Source organism: Dermacentor albipictus, unplaced genomic scaffold (genome assembly GCF_038994185.2).
Source record: "Dermacentor albipictus isolate Rhodes 1998 colony unplaced genomic scaffold, USDA_Dalb.pri_finalv2 scaffold_16, whole genome shotgun sequence".
Taxonomy (NCBI): Eukaryota; Metazoa; Arthropoda; class Arachnida; order Ixodida; family Ixodidae; genus Dermacentor; species Dermacentor albipictus.
Window position 1 is genome coordinate 9562421 of NW_027225570.1, and position 24911 is coordinate 9587331.

The window sequence follows — 24911 nt, forward strand, 5'->3', positions numbered from 1 at the left end:
AAGAAAGGGCTGCTGGCACAATTGATCGCTCATTCCTCAAAACCACCAGGGTTCATAGCCCTACAAGAGCCCGGTACCCGACCAACACTACATGGCTACGAAGAATACCACACAAGTCAAGACGGCAAGTGGAAGGTAGCCATACTAGTAGACAGAAACATCACAACCATACAACACAAACCCATAGACGACGTGGACGTACTACATGTACTTCTCGAAATAATATACAAAGGCAACCAGAAACAGAGCGCCTTCGTACTCAACATTTATTGCCCCCCTAGCCAAAGGCGGGCAAACATAGGAAAACTCTTTGGGGACACCCTCCGCCTTGCTAAAGAAAGTCCCCTGGTAATCATGGGTGACTTCAACGCTCAGAACACCCTGTGGGGGTACCAGAGGCAGGATTGGAAGGGTCTCCAGCTACAAACACTAATTGAACAGTGTCACTTCACACTCATCACAGACTCGAACATACCGACGAGGGAAGGGAACAGCGTAACACGCGACACCACTCCCGACCTCGCCTTCATCACTCAAACCACTCGAGCCGAATGGCTCAACACACTCGAAAACCTAGGCAGCGATCACTTTATATTAAACATAACACTACAGACTGGACGCCTACGCAGGCAGATCGGCACAGCTAAACTCACTGACTGGCGAAAAATCAGGGAAGCCCAAGAACAGGACGCCGACACAATCACGAATCTGGAAGATTGGTGTGACAACCTCCGTCGACATAAACAGCGCCACACAAAGGAAATCGCAAGAACGGAAGAGACCCCAGAGGTGGATCCCCACTTACTACACCTGTGTGATGCTAAACGGGGCCTTACCCGCCGCAGGAAAACACAGAAATATAACAGGAAACTGAAGACGCGCATAGCACAAATAACAGCGGAAGCAGAGGAATATGCCATGCAACTCGCTTCCGCGAACTGGTATAGATTCTGTGACTCCTTCGGTGGCACGCTGGACACGGCCAAGACGTGGCACATCCTCAAAGCCATCCTGGACCTCACCAAAACCAAAGGAGAAGGACGCAGGGCTCTGGAACGGTTACTACACACCTACCAAGGCAGCCAACAAGACCTCATCGATGCCATCAAGACCAAGTGCTAGGAGATCCCACTCCCATGCAACCATGTAGAACACCCTACACAGGACAACCCAACCCGCTAATGGACGAACCTATCACCGAAAATGAAATGAGAGCGGTCATCGCAGCCACCACCCGTAACACAGCGGCGGGCACGGACCAGATCACAAATTCGATGATCAGAAACCTGAACGACAAGTCTATCTCTGCGCTCACGGCTTTTCTCAACAAACACTGGGAACAAGGTACGGTACCGGCGATGTGGAAACACGCACGAATAATCATGATCCCCAAACCGGGCAAGAAATTGGCAATTGAAAACCTCAGACCCATATCGCTCACGTCCTGCCTCGGCAAGGTGTACGAAAAAATTATGAACACGAGACTACAGAGACACTTGGAAGATAACAAACACTTGCCGGACACCATGTTCGGTTTCCGCGCAGGCCTGTCCACACAAGATGTGCTACTCCAAATCAAGGAAGAAGTCCTCAGCAACGTTTCCCGCTGCGGCGAACACGTCCTCCTAGCAATCGACATTAAAGGGGCTTTCGACAACGTCAGCCACCATGGAATCCTAGACGGGCTGGCCAACATCAACTGCGGCGTGCGAACGTACAAGTATGTTCAGAGCTTCCTGAGCCACCGCACGGCGGAGCTGAAGATGGGAGAGATCCAGACCCCAGTCTACCACCCTCCCAACAAGGGAACACCGCAAGGTGCTGTCATCTCTCCCACGCTGTTCAACGTCGCCATGATCGGCCTCGCAAGCAAACTGCAGGACGTAGCAGGTCTGCGGCACGCAATCTACGCAGACGATATAACACTCTGGACCACAACAGGGTCCCTCTCTGAAAAAGAAAAACGCCTGCAAACTGCAGCAAATCTAATCCAAGAATACGTCAGCCAACGGGGACTACAATGCTCGCCCGAAAAATCTGAGCTCCTACGAGTCTGGCGAGGCCGCGGTAACCACGCAGTCCCCACAGACCCAACAAGAAGACTCGAGGTACGCCTCAATGGGGGCCTCATACCAGAGAAGCCATTGCTGGGGGTGCTGGGCATGTGGTTGCAGTCCAACCAGCGCGCTACACACACCCTTACACTCCTCAAAACCAGTGTTAAGGCGATATCACGCATGATCTCCCGCGTAACATCCAAGAACAGAGGAACGAAGGAAAGGGACACCCTCCGACTGGTCAGTAGTCTGGTGGTGAGCAGAATCACATACAGCCTGCCTTACTACCACCTCACAGAGTCCGAGACGAAGCAGGCCGACATACTTTTGAGGATAGCGTTCAAGACCGCTCTCCGCCTGCCGATGAGTACACCGACTGAAAAATTATTGGCGCTAGGGTTGCACAACACCCTCAGCGAACTGACAGAAGCCCATTACGCCTCGCAACAACAGAGATTAGCGCGGACTCACACGGGCCCGCAGGTCCTGCAAACCTTGGGGTTCCCAGCAATAACTACACGAACCCAAGAAACCTGCTTAATACCTCGTCACGTCCAGGACAGGTTTCACGTAGCCCCGATACCACGCAACATGGACCCTAACCTACACTCCGGCAGGAGGAGAGCAAGGGCCCAGTACATGGAGAAAGCGTTCAGGTTCAATACCACGGCCCGTTTTACGGACGCCGCCATGTATGGGATGAACAACAAGGGCGCAGTGGCAGTGGCATGCGACCACCGAGGCCACGTTACCTCCGCTGCATCGACCCGCCCCTGCACGATCACGGAAGCTGAAGAGATGGCCATCGCGTTAGCCATCCGCGAGGGCCTACACGCAAACCAACCACTGACGATCCTCACGGATTCCCAGCAGGCCTGCTGCAACTTCCTACAAGGGAGAATTGGAAGACCTGCTGCACAAATCCTAGCCCGAATACTTAAGGAGGACCCTGAGGACTTCACCACCCAAACCATCATCTGGATACCGGGCCACACTGGCATCACGGGCAACCTGCAGGCCGACAGAGCAGCTCGAGGATTCGTACATAACCGAGCACTCATCACGCCGGCTGCAGAAGACCCGGATCCTGTCGACCTCGAGTATTCAGCCATCGTTAACTACCACAGAGGGCGTCGCTTGCGATATCCACCACCCCATCGAAATCTAAAGGCAGAAGATGCCGCTGTCTGGCGTAGGCTCCAGACAGGCACTTACACGAACCTACACATATTACATCGGATACACCCCACAGCCTACAGGGACGAATGCCCATGGTGTGGGGCCACGCCAACCCTATACCACATTACGTGGGAGTGCACACTACAAAACATAGAACACCTAGACATGAACACCACGAGGGAGCAATGGGAGGCACTGCTGTCAAGCTCAGCCCTCGACGAGCAGCTCAAGCTGATAAAGAGAGCTGAGAAGATGGCAAGAGCCAGCGGAGCCCTGGACTAAGGGCCCCGACCATTAGCGGTTTTCTGATTATTCTTTTTATAAAGTTTATCTATCTATCTATCTATCTATCTATCTATCTATCTATCTATCTATCTATCTATCTATCTATCTATCTATCTATCTATCTATCTATCTATCTATCTATCTATCTATCTATCTATCTATCTATCTATCTATCTATCCGAATACTTGGCTAACAGCACCCACGCTTTCATGTGCCGCGATACTTCGAGCAACCCCTTCAGCCACCACACGACGGCCCGTTCAAAGTACTTGTCGCAACCCGAACCCTTCCACAATTGAAATTCTTACGCGATCCGAAGTCATCTCCGTAGGCCGACTAAAACCAATGCAAGTAGAGCAACAACTCAACCACACCGACACCGAGTAATGAACAAGATTCACACATATGTGCGATACGAATTCAGGAAGAACTGTGCGTCAACCTCAGCGGCTTGGGATATGACTCACTATTAACCTATACTTGTGCTATCGACGTCCTTGCTATAATATACTTGTCTCTTCATATTTAGGAGGAAAGGGAGTAGTGTGGGAGCACACAGTTTCGGTTCAGCAAGCTTCTGTTTCGCCTCCGGCGTCTGGCAACCACTAGTGGCCCCTATACGCCGCCGGAGGGCGCCGATTAAAAAAGAAATATGCAGATCCTACGCACTGTGGGAATCGATGCAAGCGAAGCTTTGTTTGCTGTTTGCTTTGAATGACGATAACTCGCAGTGACATTCGCGGTGAATGTGTAATTTCTTCAGCGTTTAGTCCAATACGAGAGGGGTGAGTTGATTTTAAACGTTACCTTGCGTTCACCACTGCTGCTTGTCTGCGTAGTCCGCAGAACCCACAGGGACATGTATATGTTTGCTTGAGGCGTTGTTGTGCGTTATTGTTCATAATTTCTGACAGGGTTGAGCATTATCATGGCCTCACATGGTACATCGCATCGGGACAAAAATGTTAAACTTTAATTTAATTGTGAGCTGTACTTAATTCGATTAATTATTATAATTGTGTGTACACACTGCATACATACATTCGCGGTCTGCAACAAGTTTCGATGAGTAGCGAAGACACTCCTGTTTCGCGCGACGCTTCTTTCGGGCCTGGGTGTCCTCGGCGCTGAGTGCACGCTTGTAGCCATTTTGCTCGCGTATGTTTACGTGCTTCTTCTGCATAAGTGGCCAGGACGCTATTGAGATCCGAGCTCCAAGCGCTGTCTTCAGGCTATGGACGATTGTAGTGTATACACTATCGCAGCCCAGCACGCGACCTCCACAGTCCAACACCTGACCTGCATTTGTGTCGCATAGGACAGCTAAAGTCCCTAGATTTTTCTGCTCTTAAAGCAAAAGAAGATATCTAAGAACTATAAGGAAAGCAAACACAACACGTGCCAAACGCACAAACTGTGAAACGCTGTCGCCGTGGCCCCGGCCGGGGCGTAGGGATGCGCCAAGGCGAGCGCCATCTGGTAGTGTGGCACGAAACCCAGCAGCGCGCGCGAGGAAGATCTAGGATGACCTAGGGTCGGGGAGCCTACATGCAAGCTCTGTTCTAGGGTGGTGACAACCTTTGTAAGGGCACTTGCCACCGCCAGCTAAATTGGCGGGTTAAACTTTCCGAAAAAAAATATAAGATGTGGGACAAAAAGCGGTGAGAGACCAGCCGACCGATCACGTTTCCCGCAACCCTTCGTGACGTGAAAATAATTAACTTTTTTAGAAATAAACATTGCCCTCAGCAGCCCGAGACATATAGCGTGTCCGAGCGCAGTGCACGGCATGTGTACATTTTAGTTAAGCAGGCTAGTAAGCACAGTCCTTATTAGAGCACATTTCGACAAACACCCCTTCATAGATTATGAACAAGTGGAAGGCAACGACAATGCTTAATGCAGTTCATATTCTTGGCGTGAGATAATAATACTACGAGTACGCCACCGTGCCTTATAACTCGTTGCTTTATACGTGTTTTTCGTTCTTATCGGTGACAACGCTTGCGTGGTTGACCAGGCGTAGGTGAATAAACTTTTCAGCAATCAAATGTGCTGACCGCCTGCCATGCCAGTTGTTCAGGCTCTCTGGGCAACATAGAACGGGAGAGTCTTCCACATAGGCTGTCATAATGAGGATGAACACTTCGTCAATGCTTCTCCGGTAGAGATGATGCACACTTTTTTGGTTTTAAAAACACTAATCATTTGGTATAGGAGTACCAGAAATTCAGGGTCTAGGCAATGAAGACCAATTATTTCTTGGTGTTTTATAAACAATACATGTAATTATCTTTATTGCTCCTCGAGAACAACATATATACAACATACATACTAACTGATGAGCTTTACTGAGTAACCACCAAAGTATGTCACTTGCAAAGTGGCACAAATCAGTGCACCCTTGTCGCTGAGCCGGATTCAAGGTGTAAGAGAGATAGTATCGCTAAAGAAAGTGCCGTGATTGAATGCGGTTAAACTAAGTTTGTCGAGCAATAGCACGGTTTTGCTTGCTTTAGGAAAGTACACAGACGCTGCTCGGCACCGTCAGTGACTACCGCATCTACAATTGCACCACAAGATATCACGCAGACGTTCCTCGGGGCGGCAGCAGCAGCGAGTGAATTGACCCTCATGCCGCGTCTAGCTTCAACGCGAACTAAGCGTCGAAAGCACAGCGCGTACGAAGCTACCAGCACTCGATCGGCGCTCTTTGTACACGTCGCAGATCGCTTTCAAGACATGGGCGCCCACGCGGCATATGCAGCAGCCGCCGGTAGTGGCACGCTAAGTCCCAATTTGACCTTGTCGGAGCTTGAAGGTCAGATTTACGGAACCAGGCGTTTTCTGGGTTTGCACCTAAAAACGTAGAGCTGTCGCTCTAAAAAATATTTTCCTAATTATGCTCCTTCTGGAAACATGTCTTGCTTGTAAAACGCGGAATTTCAATAGATGTTGACAAGTTGGCTACAGAACATAGAGTTTCCCTGCGACGCCTGTAAGGATAATATGATTTGCAGAAGCACTGTGCGATGTCCTCAACACTGGCTGTTATAACCGCGATAAGAGACGAAAACCTCAATCAGCGATAATTTACGCGCTTTCCTCTGAACACGTCTCTCTGCGCGCGATGGTAACAAGCGGCAGGGTAAGTGGTTAGAGTTATCGTATTGGATGGCGCCTATCTAGAGGGAGCCTATACAGTAACTCTAGAAGGGGTCGGTGGATAGCGCCGCCGGAGAGCGGTGGAGCCGGTGGAGAACATTCCATTTCGGAAGACCGGGGGACAATTAGGTTCGCCTATTTTGCTTATGTCAAGCGCTCGGGCGAGATTAAGACAATTCTTTCCGTAGAGAATTGTCTTTAGGTCACTGGTTTCAGGACGAAGATAATATTTTAGTTTGGAACAACGATCTTTTTTTTTCGATTGACCCAGCACTTATAAAAAAAGCAATGTCACTAAGCTGTTAGTGGACTACACGTGGCTCGGCTTTCTTTCAGACGTGAATGGCAAGTGCATGGCGTTTTTGCGGGTGGAGCTTGTTTGTATGTTTTAGGTTGTCGCCGACTATAGTTTTGTCAGTGTTTTCAATGTTGCCCGGTTACCTGCATCCAGCCTTTCAGTGGCGATGAAAATTGCGTCGGGAAGGCGTTCAGGTACTTGTGGATGGCGCTGGGCGGCAGCATCGGTTTGAATCCCTCGGCACCGAACAGCGACCAGAACGGTTCCAGGTGCAACCGCTGCGATATGGCCACCGCCTCGATTCGGGCGGCCGGATCTATCCAAGGCGCCGCGTCGGAGAGCAGCCGCTGGGTGGTGTTGCGCAAGTCTTCGAAAATGGCATTGACAGTGCTCAGGAAGGGCGGCTGCAGCTGTTCACCGACCCTCCACACGAAAAGCCACTTCTGGAAGCGGCTCTCGGTGAGCGAGTAGCAGTTGCGGGGCCTGAAGCGAGCCACGGCTTCTTTGTTGCCGAACGTGGCGACGGCGGCGGCGTACGAGTTGGCGTACGAGTAGTCCTCGATGAAGCGCCACGCGACCTGCTCCAGGATGGCTGCGTTGCTGAACCTTGAGGGCAGAATGAGGAGGAGAAATGCGTCACAGAAAGAACTTGCGGCAGGGCTATAGCTATACGCTTTAAGTGGATCATTCATTGGTACCACAAGCATTCCCGGATTTGAAGGTCGTTGCACGCGTAGTTTCTTACGTCTAAAACTGCCTGCTCCGTCAATATCACCCACAGGTTCATGGAGACTTCTACTTGCGCAGAGTATATAGTGCACAATCTGGACCGGCCCTCTTTTGGAGTCGGAGGCTCGTAGAGCCAGAGTTAGTTTAGAGAAAATATTCGGGAACACCGATGAACATAGGTGGGTAGCTAGAGTGCTCAGATATCTTTACACCTCAGAGACCTGGAACAATGGAAGAGCTAAGGAAGGTTGGCAATCACACACACACGAAAAGAAGGTGAGAAAGAAATAGTAAACTTATTGCAAAGGATGAAAACGATGAGGATGAGGATATGAGGATGTTCAAAGTATTTTACGAAGACGGCAAAGACAAAGCCAAGAAATAATATTTTTACGATAACACAAATGGCAGTGCCTGGCTTTAGGGTGCCCGAATTGACTACCTGAGCACAAGAAACACAGAGGAGCAAATATTTGCAACATGGTGACACCTGGGAGTGCTACAGAAAAAGAAGTTCACAGACGATTCCGATACTCCTTAATCCGACATTTGAGCGCAGCTCTATATGTGTTTTCATTTCGCGATGTATTAGCTGGCGTACGGATGTTTCCTTTCACTGAAAGGGAGGGGGGACCTAAGAGCGCCTCGCGTGTAATTCACACTGCGGCTCGTTATGTCCTGCAAGAAGTCTGGCCCTCGATTTTATGACTTAATTCATTACCAAGTGTGCAGCAGGCTTTCGCCTTCAATTGTTACAGGGAATGTAAGATGCTGCCGAACTTCTTTTTATATCACCGGCGCTTCCGGTACTTTACACCTCAGGAACACTATGCGAATGCACAGCATTGAAGAAATAAAGTGCACGCGAGGTTGACGAGCAATTTGTATTGTGAAAAAAAAAAACATTAAAACGAAGTAGAGCGAAAAGTGCAACAGTGTAAGAAGGTAGTCTCTAAAAAGAAAAGTCGCCGTTTTTGCGAGCTCTGATGTTCCGTTCCCCACATAAGTATGAGACACGCAATACCTCTCGAAGAGGTTGTTGGTCACGGTGCTCACAATCTTGTCGACGAGCAGCAGTTTGTCGTCCGGTGAGAGGCGGTGCGGACGCAGGTGTTCATTCAGGTAGTCAAGCCAGCGGTGGCTGCTCACGTTCGGAGTGAGCTGGTCGAGGTGGGCTAACCGCAGCTTCATGATGACGCGGTTGGAGCTCGCGATGCCATCGGTGACGGCGCGAACCCACGCGTCCTCGTCGGCCACCAGGTCCCGCAACTGGGCCAGCGGCGTGTCTCCGGCCCCGTACAGTCTGTACATGGAACGCACGTATTCTAGCCGCTTGCCGTAGGCTTTGGAGTAGTTGAGCCACTTGGCACGGTGGACGCTGACCTCGCTGTAGGCCATGTGTAGGCTGTACCTGCACTCAAAGGGTGGAGTCCGTGCGTATAGGAACGATTGGGAAACCTGGGACAACTGGTACGAAACGCACTTCTACCGTGAGTAAAATACAACCCAAGCGTAAAAACGTATGCGCAATACACATACATCCCTGATGGCTGTCGGCTGCGGATGAGAAGCGGCTTTTCAATAAGACTTTTATTGAGGAAGTTCACGGGGACCGCTAAACGTTAGTAACGCGACAGCATTAAAGACCCCGTGTCGCAAAAAATCCGATATCGGCATCGGACGTCGCCTAGCGAAAAATAATTCTGAGCCGCTAACAGGCAGGCCATCCGAGTGACGCAGAGGCGTTGCTGAACTAATTTAATTCCTAAAAGTACCATGCGTCAGAAAAATCGTAAGGTAGAATCTAAACACAATTTACAGGCAGGACAGCATCGGCCTGTAATATGAATATACGAAAAGACATACTTCTGTTACGCGGAAACACAAACACATTTTCCAACGTTTCTACTATTCATAGGGGGGTCATGGCCTCCAAGATTGGCGCGAGCCAATTTTGGAGGCCATGGAGCAGCGCGTCCGTTTCCTTGCGACACCTCCAGATGGCACTCGCCTCCGCAGCATTGCGTGTCATTTCTAGCAGAAAGCTCACCTTCGTGAACAGCATTTGGCGCCAGCGTTTTCCGTTAAACATCACAGTTACATAAGCTGCAGTTGCCGGGAAGCGTGAGGGATCTTCGAATGCTATGACGTGCACTGTTAAACGCGGAACTCAAGCGTCCTCAAATTGTTTCGCGTATAAAGGGACATACGAAGGAACACACACATACACACACACACACACACACACACACTCACACACACACACACACACACACACAGGATTGAAATGACATGGCATAAAGATTATATACTTAAGGCCAAAGTGGGTTAACCTGGGTGGTAAAATTTCTAGAATAAAGTCGAATGCCTCTACAGCGGAATCCCCGGTACAACGAAGGATTCATTATGCCCCGGTCGACTTCCTATATTTAGCATAAAGGCCTCGACAACAAAGACTACTACGACGGCTTTGCCTTTGCAACGAGCAAATTTAGGCGTCCCGATAGTTGAAAGACTAGCTCGGAAAGCTGGCCCCCAACTTGTCGCTCATCCGAGGGTGTCACTCGCATCGAGTTGCGACCAAGTCACGTGGGACCTGGTCGCTTTTTCTCCTTGCACTCTCTTCGCCGTCGCCGTTTTTCATCCCCCGCTGCGCTCCGCGTTTGCTCTTTTATCCTTCGCTGTGCTCGTTCGCTTGGTTACGCCGAGGGACGGTGACGCTCAACGCAGGAACGGGCGCATAAGAGCGGCCCTCTAGAAAAGAAACACTGCTTGTCTCCGCGCAACGTGCAAGAGATAGATTTGTATGTACTACGTCACACATTATTTAACAAACTGTGCTTGGTCACAACATTATGGGGGACAGGCGAGCATTTTCTTTCAGCAAGGCCACCGCGATGAACTGCATAGTTCACTTAGAAACACTGCTTGTACGTCTCCGCGCAACGTGCAGGAGCTAGATTTGTGTGTACTACGTCACACATTATTTAACAAACTGTGCTTGGTCACAACTTTATGGGGGGACAGGCGAGCGTTTTCATTTAGCAAGGCCACCGCGATAAACTGCATAGTTCAATGCCCAGTAAATTTGAGGGACTGTGTGAATGTGTGAAGCCGGACTTTTTCTGTCGGCTTCGTTGATAAGCAAGAAATGTGGAGTCAACTCACACTGAAGTCCAACTCTCCATCTCCTATATAGCACCCCCCCCCTCCCCCAATGAGAGCTTATCAAGGAGTACCCAATATCTATGCAAGTCTCTATAAATATATTGATCTCGTACTTTGGCACATAATGATCTAAACTTTTTGAAAGAACTCGTCCACAACCTTAAGAAAGAAAAATGAAAATTACCCTCGTTTACTGCCTTTGAAAGAAGGCAAAGGGTTCTACAGAGATCCTGGCGTTCCCCGTGCATATCCCCCTTGAAAAAATGGATTCTAAGGTTTTAAGTGCCAATAGCAGGATTTGATTATGAGACACGCTGAATCGGGGGGCTTCGGGTTAATTTTGCCCACCAGGTGATCTTTAACGTGCCCTCAATGCGCGGAGACACGGGCGTTTTTGCATTTCGTGCCCAGATCTCGCAGGGCCAAAACAGAACGCTCACCGTAATAAGTACGACAGAAGTGATCAATAGTTTGTCCACTTCGTCCAGTGTGGGATGAGACTAAGTGCCACTGGCCTTTGTTGCGATTGATTTTTTGTTGTCACGACGGTGAATGAAATCGCGAATTTAAATTGAACAATGTGCGCGGTCCCGGCGCTGCCTGGTTGTTACTCAATAATGGTAACCGGAGGTAGCGCCGCGGTAGCCCACGGCATAGGATGCGCATGCGGAGTGGGCCTAACTTGTCGTACTAAGCTAAAGCACACTAGCATGTCAAACCAACTAGCCCATCATCTCGCGCGGTCTGAAAGTCAATACAAGCAATTCATGTAATGCAGCTCTATTCACACACTGCAGGCGCATAAGGTAAACGGAGAATACGTGTCTAATGAGCAAAGCCTTTAATGAGTAATGCTTTCATCTGTTCGAAGGTTGCCGATGATGGTGAAATTAGGGAAGCGCGCCGCGGGGGCGGTGCCGCCTCTAGCTGACCGCGTATAGAGACACATGCCTGGTGTCGCCGGGCAGTTGTTTCAGGCTTATCTCGAGCCAGAAGGGCACGCCCCAGTTGATGAGGAGGTCGAGGATGACGTTCAGGGCGTGCTTGGTGGCGCCCACGCCTGTCACCCGTTGGGGCCAGTGCAGTCCGCGGTCCCTGAGGAACGACAGAACCTCTTCGAGGCGGTCGTAGGTGTGGCCCTTCCGAGAGACGCAACCCTGGTACAGCGCCGACGCAGCTGCAGAGACGAGTTGAGGTGTCTTTGTTTCTACGAGAACATCGGTTACGACCTAAGAGCTCGAGCAGACGTCCCGAAACTTTCTTGCACCACCTGCCTGCCCTGAGGTCTGCGGTACTAACTCCCCTTCCATTACTCTGATGCGGATGTGGCGCTTTTAATTGATAAGCCCAAACTGAAATGTAAAAAAAAGAATATGCCGAAACAGGGATGGGGTCGGATTCGTTTTGGCTGCTCGTGGAAGACTAAAATGCCGTTTGTGGAACTGGGGGGTGTCGCGGAAGCCCAATTTGGGAACCCTTGAGCTAAAGATTGGGCCGAGCGCGTCAATACGCTCTCAAGTATCTTGAACGGGTCCCGTAAGGAATCAGGATTTTGCCCGGTGGCATAGGGAATAGAAACGGAGCGTACAACGTCGAGCACTCTCACCAATTCTAATGCGATCGCCCCTTACAGTCTAGGAGACAGGCTAAACATGTCCGTCGGTGGATGAGGAGATTCCGCGGGCTGCGCAGAACAATGCGCAATAGGAAGGGTTTCGGCATGATGGTAGTGTGGAAGCCATGCTAAAGCCATCCTGAAGTTCTCCCAAAGTGCCATTATTTTCTACCCATGCTTGTAGCTTTAATTTAATTGCTCGCATTGCTAACTTGTTTATTGCTGATGCAATGGTGAACGGTCTATATGAGTGAAACTTTGTCGCCAACTCTCTGGTATTCGTCTATCTTTCAAAGTTTTTTTCTATTGCTTTAAAACAGAGCTTCCTTCCGATTTGTTCCTAGTATACATCAATAAGCCTAACGGGAACGTCGTCTAGCCCAGCGGCTGTGCGTTTTGGAATGTTCGGCTTTCTTCCAGTCGAAATTTGTCGGCACCAGCTCCTTAAAACATGCTTTGCGTCACTTTTTCTGAAATCGAATTATGCGATACTTCGTGGGGGACTTACGCATTCTCCGTTCTCTTCCCTGGCTCTTCTCTCCAGCTGCTCGATATCCGGCGGTTTCACATATGCGTCCGGGCGCACGATATTTCGACTTAGTACCACGAATAATTTCAGCGTGCGCAGGTTCCCCGAAGTGTCACATAATTCGATTTCAGAAAAAAAGCGACCCAAAGCACGTTTCCCGCGCCGCGGAGCGTCTAGAATCAAAGCGTAGAGAGCAGCACACTCCGAGCCCTGCCAGTACAAATGAAGTATGCTCGCCACGATATCATCGCTCGGGCGCTTGTACGGCGACTGCAGAAGTGGCAACTTGTGTCCACTCCCGCGTTCCGGTGCGCGCGTGTTGAAACGAGCGAACGGGCAGGCTGACATTTAACATAGGACACGCGTGCGCCGTGTGGGCTATCGAACTTAGGCGCGCAGCCGCCAGAAGGCGCGGCGATGCAGTTTAATCGCCGCTCCCATGGTCTCTCAAATTTTGCACTCGACCGTACATCTCTAAGTGCCGGTAACACGTGCGGACCAACTACTGCACACGTCTTCAATGCACATGATTCGATCCGGCATCATTGGAGCATAGTGCGTTCGCGAAAACTCAGTTCCATTTCCGACAGCTTATCGCACAGAAGCAAGGCGGAAGCGGTAATGGTTTCGTATTCGTACGCTGTCGCCGAGGCGAGGTGCGGCGCGCCGCAGAAAGGGCCATCTCGTTTCTCTAGAACAAACTGCTCCGCGAAAAGGGTCAATAGCCCCGCTTTCTAAGCTATGTACTATTCGTTGCCTATGAATATCTAAGCACTGACATGTTCACGAATCTGGAGCAAAAATAATTACAGGGACGATGGTCAGAGGTCGAGAATCGGACGAAATCTCGTCTAGTCAGTAAAGATCACAATAAAACAGGACATGCGCTGACAAAAAAGACAAATGACTAAAAACCACGTTTGCTTCCGCCTGGGAGAATTATTTACAATGAATGAGCACAACGCGCATTTGTTGTCAACGAGGCTCGTTTGTTAGAACCGAAGAGTGATGCTATTGATTTCCCTCGGTCGCGGCGTCTGTCACGTTTCATTACGATTGTGTAATTAACTTACGAATGATACTTGTATGTATAGAGATGCGAACGCGGGAAAATTCGCAGGCGGATGGAGGTTTGAAGTGGATAACAACGGTCGAACGAAACAATCTCGCTGGAGCCAACACTTATACAAGAGTATACTATAGCTGTAAAACAAGTTCCGGCGAAGACAATACACATGAAGCATCTACGCATACGGTGGACGTGGGAGCAACACTACCTGAAAAAAAAGAAGAAAGAAAAAAGAAGAAGCAGAAGAACCACGCACACACGCGCTACAACCAAAGCCCACAAGAGAACGCACTACTTTCACGCAAGAACCTGCATACATTAACAAACAAATCGTCAGACGAACATAAGTCGACACCGATCTCACCACCACGATAAAAGCCCACAAGAAACAATACCTGTAAAGGACCAAGGCAAGCCCCCTTGTCGAAATGTTTGCTCCAACATAGTTCATTGTTCAGTAACCTAATATTTTGTATCCTGGACGAGCTGACATTGCGCGGACAGCGATAGCGCAGAAAAGATGAAGAACACGAAGTTGTACACTGTCCAGGTAATCAGGGAACAAGTGTGTGGCTGCATGGTGCGAATGCAGCCCGAAGAATGTGTCGTTTTACAACGACATCCCAATCAGCTCACACGCGTTATCGTCGATGCTAAAAGGATAAAAAAATGCGTGCGAAAACTTTCAGTAGGCTTTCGATTGACCTGTCAGCAAAAAAAGGAAAATGTTTTGTATCTTGGCTGCACGGTCCAGCACGGCTAGCAGACATAGCGAGGATTGGCGGTGTGTGTTGCTTTTGCGAACATGCATTGTTCTTGACAATTCGTACGTATGTAAGTTGAATATCAGTAAATGTGGTCATTTGGAAGCATACGTGCCTGCGTCGTCTTGTACTACCTAGTCTGTCTTATTCTTTTTTTTTCCTTTTTTCGCGACAGAGAAACTTCGTTTCTCGTTCGACCACTGTTATTCCCGTTTCTCCAATAGAAACAAAATAAACCTTCACCTTCGTAAAAGCATACAGACAAGAGCCGAGCTACACAGCTGCGCGCATCACTCACGCGATGGTCTTCGCTGCTTTTCGAGGAAGGTGGCGCCGAGCTCGCACCAGCGCACCAGCGAGTCGGTGAGCGCGTCCGTTACGATCTCGCTCCGCCAGCGCACTTTGTCGCACACGTAGGCCATCGGGTCCCTGCACGGGTCTACGCTCTTGTTGAGGGTGTTGGACAGGCGCTCCAAGTGCTCCTGGCAGCCTCTGCGCGGCGAGCATGGGAGAGCCCCGGGCGTGTGACGACGTCATCGCTTCGACTCGCGAGAACATGTTGCCCCCGCTGACTCATGACTTTCGGGCAACAAGAACGCGTTAAGAAGACGCACGGTATTCTGTCAGCCATCGGGCCACGCACAAAACAAAACAAAACAAACAAACAAGCAAACAAAGAAACAAACAAAGTACGAGTGAAACAGGACCATTAAGACAACGACAGTTAAAGCCATCGCTGGGTCGTCTGCCCCGAAACAGTTCAAAACCACATCGAACGTTTTACGGTCCACATGTTCTGGCACCGAACTGCGAAGCAAGGGCGTCGCCGAATAATTGGGCGCGCAGTTCTTTTACTCATGCGATAAAAAGCAACAGCAGACCAATGAGACGCAGATGAAAAAAAAGAAAAAAAAGACGATATGACACACGGCAGCCACACGCATTTTCGTCTCCCGCAGTAACTTGCGGCGTTTGGCTTTGGTTAATCCGAGAGAGCCGTTTCTGGCAGTGCGATTTCATTGCACCACTACTCAGTGTTGCCACATTGCTGTAGGGTTGAAATGCGACATAAAACTTATACTACGAATTTTCTACAGCACCGAATGCGGTCCATTTTTTGCCAGCTTGTTGTGGGACGTGTGTGGTCTCACGTGCTACGCATGATTGCGAGCTTAAGAATTGTGGCGTCAATGCCCCTTTACCGAAGATTACAGGACGCAGGTTTAGGAAAGGAGCTCAAGAAAAAAAATTACCAGTGACTTGGCTCGGCTATGCCAGGATATACGTAGTGAAAGCTAAGGCATAGCATGGTTAGCCTTGGTTAATCTTGATTGCAAGTCCAGGTTAGTCTGGTTGTCTAGCTATGTTGCGGCGCTTAGCCAGTCGTTTGGCGCGCTGTTTGTCTGCTTCCTGGGCGATTCGTTTCCTCTTCATCTCGTTCCGATGTCTATTCCAGGCCTCCTCCTGCTTATCAGAATTGTCGCCGTCCATACTGCCGCCTCAACTGTGGTTGCGGCGCACGCGAGCACTCCTTTTCAATCCTCCGACATGTTATCAGGCATGGGACGCAGCTGGCGAAGTGAGCGGAGGCGAACGCAACGACGAGGAACGCACTGCGACGTCATGTGCCTCCTCGGAGCACGGTCACGGTGTAATCGCAAGTTCGCGGCCAGTAAAGCTTTCGCTTTAAAAACATCCGAGGACACCTAAGCACTTATTATGCGTTGTGAATGCGAAAACATTAATGTCCAATTGAACACCGCTGAGCGGCCCTTCAAGTTACAGACTCGTTGCGGGCAAGCGAGCGCGCTGAGACACTCGGCGTGTTTTGGTCTGGCGTCACTGAGGTGCAGTTAGAACGCAGGCGAAAGCTTGAGCGGACAAGGAACGCGCGGATAACGCAGGCTACCCAGAGCGAGAGTGAGGGTGACGTGCTGTCGCGACGATGTTCTCTCCCCTTCCGCAACACCTGGCGCGCTAGCAGAACAACAGATGTTCCCTTTCGCCCACTTTGCTCCGTCGAAGCGCGTGGCGTCGTAACGAATAGGAATTTAGGAGCCGTTCCGCTGCTCCAGTAGACAGACGCCGGCTTTTTCGTTCAATGGGCTATTTGACACTTTCGCATAAAAAAAAAAACATCTACCACCTAAAACCAACAGCTGCCTACGATCTTGTCGACCAAATACATGAAAACATAGTCATGTTTCTTGCAGGTTTATTCTTAGGATACTCGCACCCATGACCTCCATTGACCACCACCACCATCACCACCATGTCAGTGCACTTTTCTACTATGCTGGTGTTCAAAATATGACCGCCATGACGTCGCTTTTGCACCTACAATATGCAAACGCGTGACCTTCGATATTTGTTTGGCAGTATACTCTTAGGGAACTGATCACTGGTTGCATGGAATTTTCTGCAATGATTGCTATAGGTAACTCTCGCACTGCGGTTTTCCAGGTAACATGCGAGTGATTCTTTGTTCACGAGTTTGTTTAATATTCGCGCTTGCTTGTAGCTTCAAACGTTCTTGTCGGCTTACTTATTATGCCGTATATATCTCAATTTCCACGCACCTAGTTTCTTTAACCACAGCAAGACAATTACACAATGCACTCATACATACTCATTGTGAAGTGTTGCATTCGTAATACAATATTTTGTTAAAAATCACCGATTTTACGAAGTCACAAAACCGTTCGAAGCCACAAGGACGATGTTTAGTAGACAAATCCATGTAGCCTTCGCCGTTCACAGGCCGGCTGAACCACCATTCTTGATAGACACTAGCGCCGGAGTACCCACTAGAAATTTTTGTGAGGCAATGCTATATGTCGCTAGAAAGGTAGATATAGAGTACACCGTTATACGACTAGACAGTTTACGAAAAAAAAAACACGTAATTACTTCCACAAAAAGAACACACTAAGAACAAAACTTAAATGGCTAGATGCTTGCGCACGTTAATAACAAAAAAACAAAAAAGTCATTTCTAATTCATATGATGCCAACTTTATAATTTCTGCAAAATTTAGGCAATCAATGTACTAGTTATTCATAATTCCATGGGGTGTAGATACAGGGATGGGGAAATTCGTGTATTAGGGTAGCTGGCACACAAAGACGAATGACAACACCCACCCACCCTCTCCCACTTTCCCAGGTCAAGCGCGTGCTGCCCTCCTCCCCCACCACCAAAAGAAGAAAACAAAGAAAACTAGCTACACTGTTAATCATTTCAACTACACAAACTGATTATCCAAAAAAAAAAGTGTTTGAAATAAATAAGTTGCTTCTTTCTATATCTTGCATCAGATTGCACTTTGCCTTGCAGAAAATGCGTTGGTTACGCCTCAAACCTGCAGCTGCAAGGATGGATTTCAACATAGTAACTTCTGTAGGACACTGAACGGTTTTAAGAAACCGAAAGTGAGAACATCCAGCCATCACTGACTCCCCCCCGCCCGTGGGAGCGTGAACCACGGTGTCACCTGGTCGTGCAGCCTTTGTACTGGAAGGCCATCTGACGGGCCTTGAGCGTCGCTTTCGAGCCGAGGATTAAGGCGGTGAGCACGCCGGCACCGACCAGCGCCACACAAAAGTAACAGAGTGGAGTCGCGGTGCGGGCGCACGACAGCCCCGCCACCTTCGCACGCCGCCATGACGACTCGGAGGGGCGACGCTGGTCTTCCCGGCCAATCAGGGCCTGCGGACGACGGGAGAAAGAAAGCCAGGTCATTTAGGGAAAACAAATAACGAAAAAATATCGGACGGAACGCGTCAAAAAAAAAGGTAACACGACACGCGCACACTGTAAAATAATTTAAGTCTTTAAAAATTAAAATAAATTATGGAGTTTTACGTGCCAAAACCACTTTCTGATTATGAGGCGCGCCGTAGTAGAGGACTCCGGAAATTTCGACCACCTGGGGTTCGTTAACGTGCACCTAAATCTAAGTACACGGGTGTTTTCGCATTTCGCCCCCATCGAAATAATTTACGTCTGTTAAACGTGAATAAAGGTGTAAATCAATGTATAACTCCCGCATTTACACCCTTCGTGTGTTAGGGTGTTAGTTATATAGTTATTTGCACCCTCGATAACTTTTAAGGCCGCAAATAAAGGAAGCTTCATAAGGAGGTAAGATTCGGGATACCAGCGTTGGAACGAAGAAAAAAAAAGGGACAGCCGTAGAGTTTAGAGGAAGTTTTAGAGAAGTTTAGAGGAAGAAATCACAATGGGTATACCGTGTAATATAACCGATTGTCTGTTAGACATGTAGAATGGTATAGTAAGAGAAGGGAAGCGCAGTCGAGGACGGCAACGAATTAGGTGGTGTGGTGCAGTCATAAGACGGAATCAGCTGCCGCGAGGCAACGGTTATTGGATATCGACGGGAGAAGCCGTTCTGCTGCAGTGGAACAGGAAATTAATTCACATCGAAATGAACGTACGCTAGATAAGCGCGCCTCATTCATCTAAAAAAAATCCCAAATGCACTCAAACTAAAAAAAAAGTCGCAGTTTAGCCCGAAAGGCGGGGCATCGATTTCGATAGCAAATAACAGGCAGTTCTACGGCAGCAGCAGCGAGTGACTTGACTTTCGCGCCGTCTATCGCTTCAGCGCAAGAGCGGCGAGAATACAGAGCGCAAAAAGGTATGAGCCGTCTGCAGATTCCTTTCAAGAGACGGCGCACGCGACCGCGCGCATGCGTGCAAAGTACGCATTTGTTGGCGGAGTCGAAGCCGCCTCTCTCCCTCCTGCGCTGGCTCGCCGCTTTCCTCCAAATATGGAGCGCGAGATTGAGCCCGATTGAGCCACGATTAATAGTTCCCTTTGCGCCCAGTAGCGAAATGCGCAGTTGCTGCCGTTGCATGACGGCGTCCTCCCCCCCTTCCCTTCCCTCCAGTTCCCTCCCCGGCCTTTCGCGCGACGGAAGATGGCGCGTTTTCTCTCCGCTTTCTTTCTTCGCGAGCGCCAGATTGAGCCGCGATCGCCGGCTTCCCTCGCGTGCTTTCACTCGCCCACACATACGACACGCAGCGACGGTGTTATCGCCCTTGGACTTTATACGGAACATAACGCCGACGGCGACGACAAAGATGCGGCTGGGGTGCTCATATAGTTGTCATCGCAATAAAAGAAGCTAAGTTGTAAGAGATTGCACACGCTGGCCTTGCTATTTCTTTTTCCTGCAACACTACAGGTTGTTTACATACACGTAAGCGTCCGCAAAACTCTAGATGTAATATCCGAGATTGAATGAGTCATAGGCACGATAACCCGTAGTTTATCACCTCCCAGAAAAGGGTACCTCGTGGCAGGAATATGAAACAGGTCCTGCGAGAAGCAATGACTCATTTGTTGCTCACTCACAAGCAAAAGCCCTGAGAGACTCTCAGCGTCTTCACGGCTTCGTAGAACGATGAACGGAGCTAATTGTTGGTTTTCACTCTTACAAACGCAGCTGATTCCTCTGCGTTAATTGGCTTGAGATAGTTGTTTGGTTTGCTGATGTGGTAGCTTATATAGTCATGTAGAAGGAAAACATGCAGCGCACATTAAGAGGACTAGAAATCGCTGTTTAATAAGAGGGTACTAATTACAAAAGTAAGTTGAGTTGTATTGGTAAATTATGCTTCCTCAATGGAAAGAACGCCATTCATACCATGTTGGGAGGGCTGGTAAGCCAGAAGAGGCGCTAGAACAAAAGGCGGATGGCGAAGCCACTTTGAAGTTGCCGCACCAACCCGCCCTGAGATAAGTGATTTCGATTACGTCTGCTCGCGGCTAGGAAATTTTCTTTTTCGTAAGGATGGATTAAATTGTAATATTTAACAAGCGAATGATGGAAATTAGCAAGTTATTTATATTTCGAAAACTTGTACTCTTCACCACAGCCGAAACGCGATAAAGCACTTTGAAATCGGTGGCGTCACACTGGCTGATTGGCGCTGTGATTACGGTGCAAAAATCAAGGAAGGGAAGTGTGATCCTCATTGTCCCTTCTGGCAACCAGCCTCATACGACAAAACTAAGGGAAAAGTAAAAATTTTGAAGGAATACTGTATCGGTCTAAACCGATTAAGCGATTCTCTTTAGTGTTCATTTCAACACAGCCTTGTTCGTTCTTTTCGTTTCGCAGTCGTTCTCGGGCGAGGATCTCTTCGTCAGCTTCACAGTATGGTTTGGAAAAGCAACACTTCGCTCCCTACCACCACCGCCATTGTTTATCATATTGTGCAGTTGAGAGCCGGACAACCTAAACCACTGAGCTAATCACTGAGCTCCTTGTTCGTCTTGCAGGCAGGATGAAAGAGTCAGCCACTCGGCGGTGGTGTGGTTGTGGGCAAGCTCAGAGATGCGCTGTAAAATAATTTACGCCCTTAATATTTAGTAAGGGTGTAAATAGGTCTTAAACTGATATGATATTACACCAAAAAGTGAGCAAAGGTGCGAGTTATAGACTAATTCATACTCTTATCCACTTTTAAGGCTGTAAGTTATTTTACACTGTGGTTGGGAAGTTGGATGCGGTATACTGGTGCACAAGAGAACATGAAGGCTGTTAGCGTGGTCTCCGCAGTATGATTGGCCGACTTAGCGCAGCGCTGGAGTGTACACCGCGCCAACAAGACCTCGGACAGAGAGTTTTAAAGGGACGCTAAAGAAAAATGTTAAATCGATCTAGATTGAAAGATTAGAAGTCCGCAATAGCAAGTTCGTCATTCGTAGCGAGAAGAAAACTCTTTTTTTAGGTGTCAGAATATCATAGTGGCGCCACCTGTTGTAGGAAGTGGTACCACTACTGTGACGCCAGCCCTGAACGATTAACAGAGAGCACCATACAGGGAGCTCACGTGAAGATTACGTAAACTCGTCCGTTCTCGAGCAAATGATTCAGATGATTCGATCCTGCGGTTTTACAAGGTAAAAACACGATCTGATTATTAGGCACGCCGTATTGGGGGGTTCGGGATTAATTTTTACTAGCTGGGTTTCCTTATCGAGCACACTACTCACAGTACACAGGCGTGTTTGCAATTCGCCCTCAACAAAGTGAGGCCTCCCGGCCGGGATTCGATCCCACGACTTCGTGCTTAGTAGCGCTACGCCAAAGCCACTCAGCGGCGAACCACGGTAGGTGCGGGCAGTTAAAATTGAGCAGCCGTTTCGGGAACGTCGGCGGCCATTTTCTACGCAACAAATTGAAATATTGACACACAGGAAAAGATAATAGACTTATAGACGGATGTTGCGTGGATCTAGCTCAACCTAACATTTCCCTTTAGTGTCTTAGTAAATATTTTCGCTCTCTCACCACTCCAGTACTTCTGTTAACGTTTGCTGCTCTCGTATACGTGGGCCGTTAGGTGACAGCCGTCACGCGCCAGGAGTTCGATGCTTGGAGGAGAAATAATGATAAACACGAGGCAGACTCTGCCTCATGTTTTCGCAAAAGTTACTGGAGGGATCTCCGGCATTACAGTTTCTACGGGAGCTGCGATAATCGTGGCTCAGTCAGCCTGGGAATGGTGGTTAGTGCGTACATCTGCCTAAATTTCCCTCCATCCGACTTCCATCAGCTTTGTGACTTCGCAAACTGGTCATTTTCTACAAACTGCTGCGCTATAAAGGCCACAATTCCCAGCCATTATGCATGCGAGCATAGTCTCGTTGTGTTCCGCGTTTAGGAAAATAGGACTGCTTAGAAATCCCGCTTAATACAGGCAAATCAAGCACAGTACACCGAGTCAGAAGAGCGCCTGACGCTACAAGCACGAAGACTAGAAAGATCAACGTACTAGCCGTCATTGAAATCGCAGCGAAACGGCCGTAGCGCGATAATTTTATTCATTAATTCAATGAGGAAACGCAACGTCGTAGCCAGAGTTTGCAGTTGGCCGGCCGCGGACAAGATCTGTCATAGCACAATGTAGCTATAGCTTGTTTCGCGGTAGTTTGCGCCAAATATGTTCTGGAAGATGACGCGTGAAAAATGGTGTTTCGCTCCAAACGACGCGTAAGCGCGTACGCATGGTAGCGTCAGGTAACTACGCGGTATACAAGATTTTTAAAAAATTTCGACATTTTTTCTTGCGTTGGTCTTGTAAAGTGTTGCGTGCACTTTTCGTGATACTGTTATAATAAAATAACGACCTGTATCGAGAGAAATACGGTATGTCCGACGAACTTGACGGAATCAAGTATAGGGAGGAAGCACGAAACGGTAATTGAAACCCATCAATTAAATTTTATGCAAGGACGCACATGATGCGCGAACTTTTTCTTTAATTTCCAAGTTGGAGCCACGAACTGTTCACGTTTTTGTCCCGTCGCAGAAGTTTTGGGTCGTTGGGGTTTCCGGCAACGCGACAGTTCGTGTTCCGCACCGCACTTTGAAGCGTAGCGCGCAGAACGTAGCGTAGCGTAGCGTAGCGTAGCGAATGCGTGCATGCCGCGGCTGGACGGCGAGGGGCGGATACGACACAAGAGGCATACGCGACCGCGGACTGCACTACTTCCGAGTTTGGCGAGAAACCGACCGAGCAGGCTCACCATATTTCCGAGGAGGAAATAAAGTAAGGCTACGCTTTAATGAAAGAATTACGTGCTTGTAGACACATGTTTGTTGCGGCAAGGCTATTTAAGTACCGCCCGTTCTTCCATGATTTAATCCAGCTGGGCACAGAGCCGTTCACCAGCGGATCTGTAGGCGCAGAACGAATGACTATAAAAGCTGTATCTGTGATATAAGTGTGGCGTCCTTCGTGCTGGGCTATTCAACAAGACAACCGCGGCGAACAAAGTCCTGTATGGTTAGAAAGGAAAGCTTAGCTAGAAAAACCTCCTGGCTCATCATTTGGGGCAATGTTTTTCAAACCATTAGCAGCCGATGCAAATGAGCGGTGCTATGGAACTGAGTGTTCAGTGACGGGTGACTTCTTGCGCAGAACGTCGCGCAGGTGCCGATACTAATGTGCTTTCCAAAGTCGATCCAAACGGGCCGTGCAGCTTCGCCCGAAAGGCGGACGAGACCCAATTTTCACGAGCATCAGCAAGCGCGTTTATGGGAGCAGCGATTGAAAAGCGACCATGTGAGGAAGGAACGAAGACTGAGAAAGACAAAAAGACAACTTTTTAATTAAAACGAGAGAGAGTTTGATTTCATGCAACTCCCTCCCCCCCCCCCAAAAAAAAAGAAAAGTCCTGCTCAATGTTATATATGTGTGACGAGGAAAGAAAAGACAACTGCCTTTTGGTTATTATCATCAACAACAAAAAACCACTCGGCTGCTGCTTTGAATCGCGCCCACGCGTCACCCACGCGCTGCCTCTCGCGATCTCCCGATGGGCGAGGCAGTCGCGCCTCGCTTCGTTCCGTTTTGCAATCGTCCGCGGCAGCCACGCTACGGACAGCGCTCTCTTCCTAATATAAACCGTGTACACATATAATCATATAACAAAAAAAATGGCTGTGGCTTAGCTAAGATTAAGCCCAGGATGCGAAGCATACTAGCCTTTATTTTAACGCGACAGCGTTGAGGAGCTCGTGTCGCAGAAAAGCCGGTGTCGTCGGCGTCGGCTCAGGCGTGCGGCGCTTGCTCAGGCGCACATTTCGTTGTCGCGCCGAACGCTGCTTTGCTCGACGCGCACCGCGTCCGATGCGGGGCGCGACGCCGCGAGCGACGGCGGGAGTTGGAGCGCCGGTTCTCCTCTGTCGTGACGTCACGGTGTCACGTGATTTCATGGTCACCGCCGCGCCTGAGGAGCTGGGTTGAGCCCTCGTAATATGCTTCGCATAACGTCGGCTCAGGCGTGCGGCGCTTGCTCAGGCGCACATTTCGTTGTCGCGCCGAACGCTGCGTTGCTCGACGCGCACCGCGTCCGATGCGGGGCGCGACGCCGCGAGCGACGGCGGGAGTTGGAGCGCCGGTTCTCCTCTGTCGTGACGTCACGGTGTCACGTGATTTCATGGTCACCGCCGCTCCTGAGGAGCTGGGTTGAGCCCTCGTAATATGCTTCGCATAAAAATGAAAGTAGTAT

At 49.2% G+C, this 24911-nt stretch overlaps 1 protein-coding gene across 1 annotated transcript in view; it reads right to left on the reverse strand.

Moving 5' to 3' along the window:
* LOC135901686 (endothelin-converting enzyme 1-like) overlaps nucleotides 1–24911 on the reverse strand; it is a 185102-nt gene that overhangs the window by 16460 nt on the left and 143731 nt on the right. Inside the window, exons 5-9 of the mRNA XM_065431531.2 lie at nucleotides 18354–18568; nucleotides 15158–15351; nucleotides 11834–12059; nucleotides 8739–9125; nucleotides 7129–7591 (exon numbers count right to left, since the gene is read on the reverse strand). Of these exons, the coding sequence (XP_065287603.2) occupies nucleotides 7129–7591; nucleotides 8739–9125; nucleotides 11834–12059; nucleotides 15158–15351; nucleotides 18354–18568 (1485 nt within the window). The remainder of the gene's footprint in view (nucleotides 1–7128; nucleotides 7592–8738; nucleotides 9126–11833; nucleotides 12060–15157; nucleotides 15352–18353; nucleotides 18569–24911) is intronic.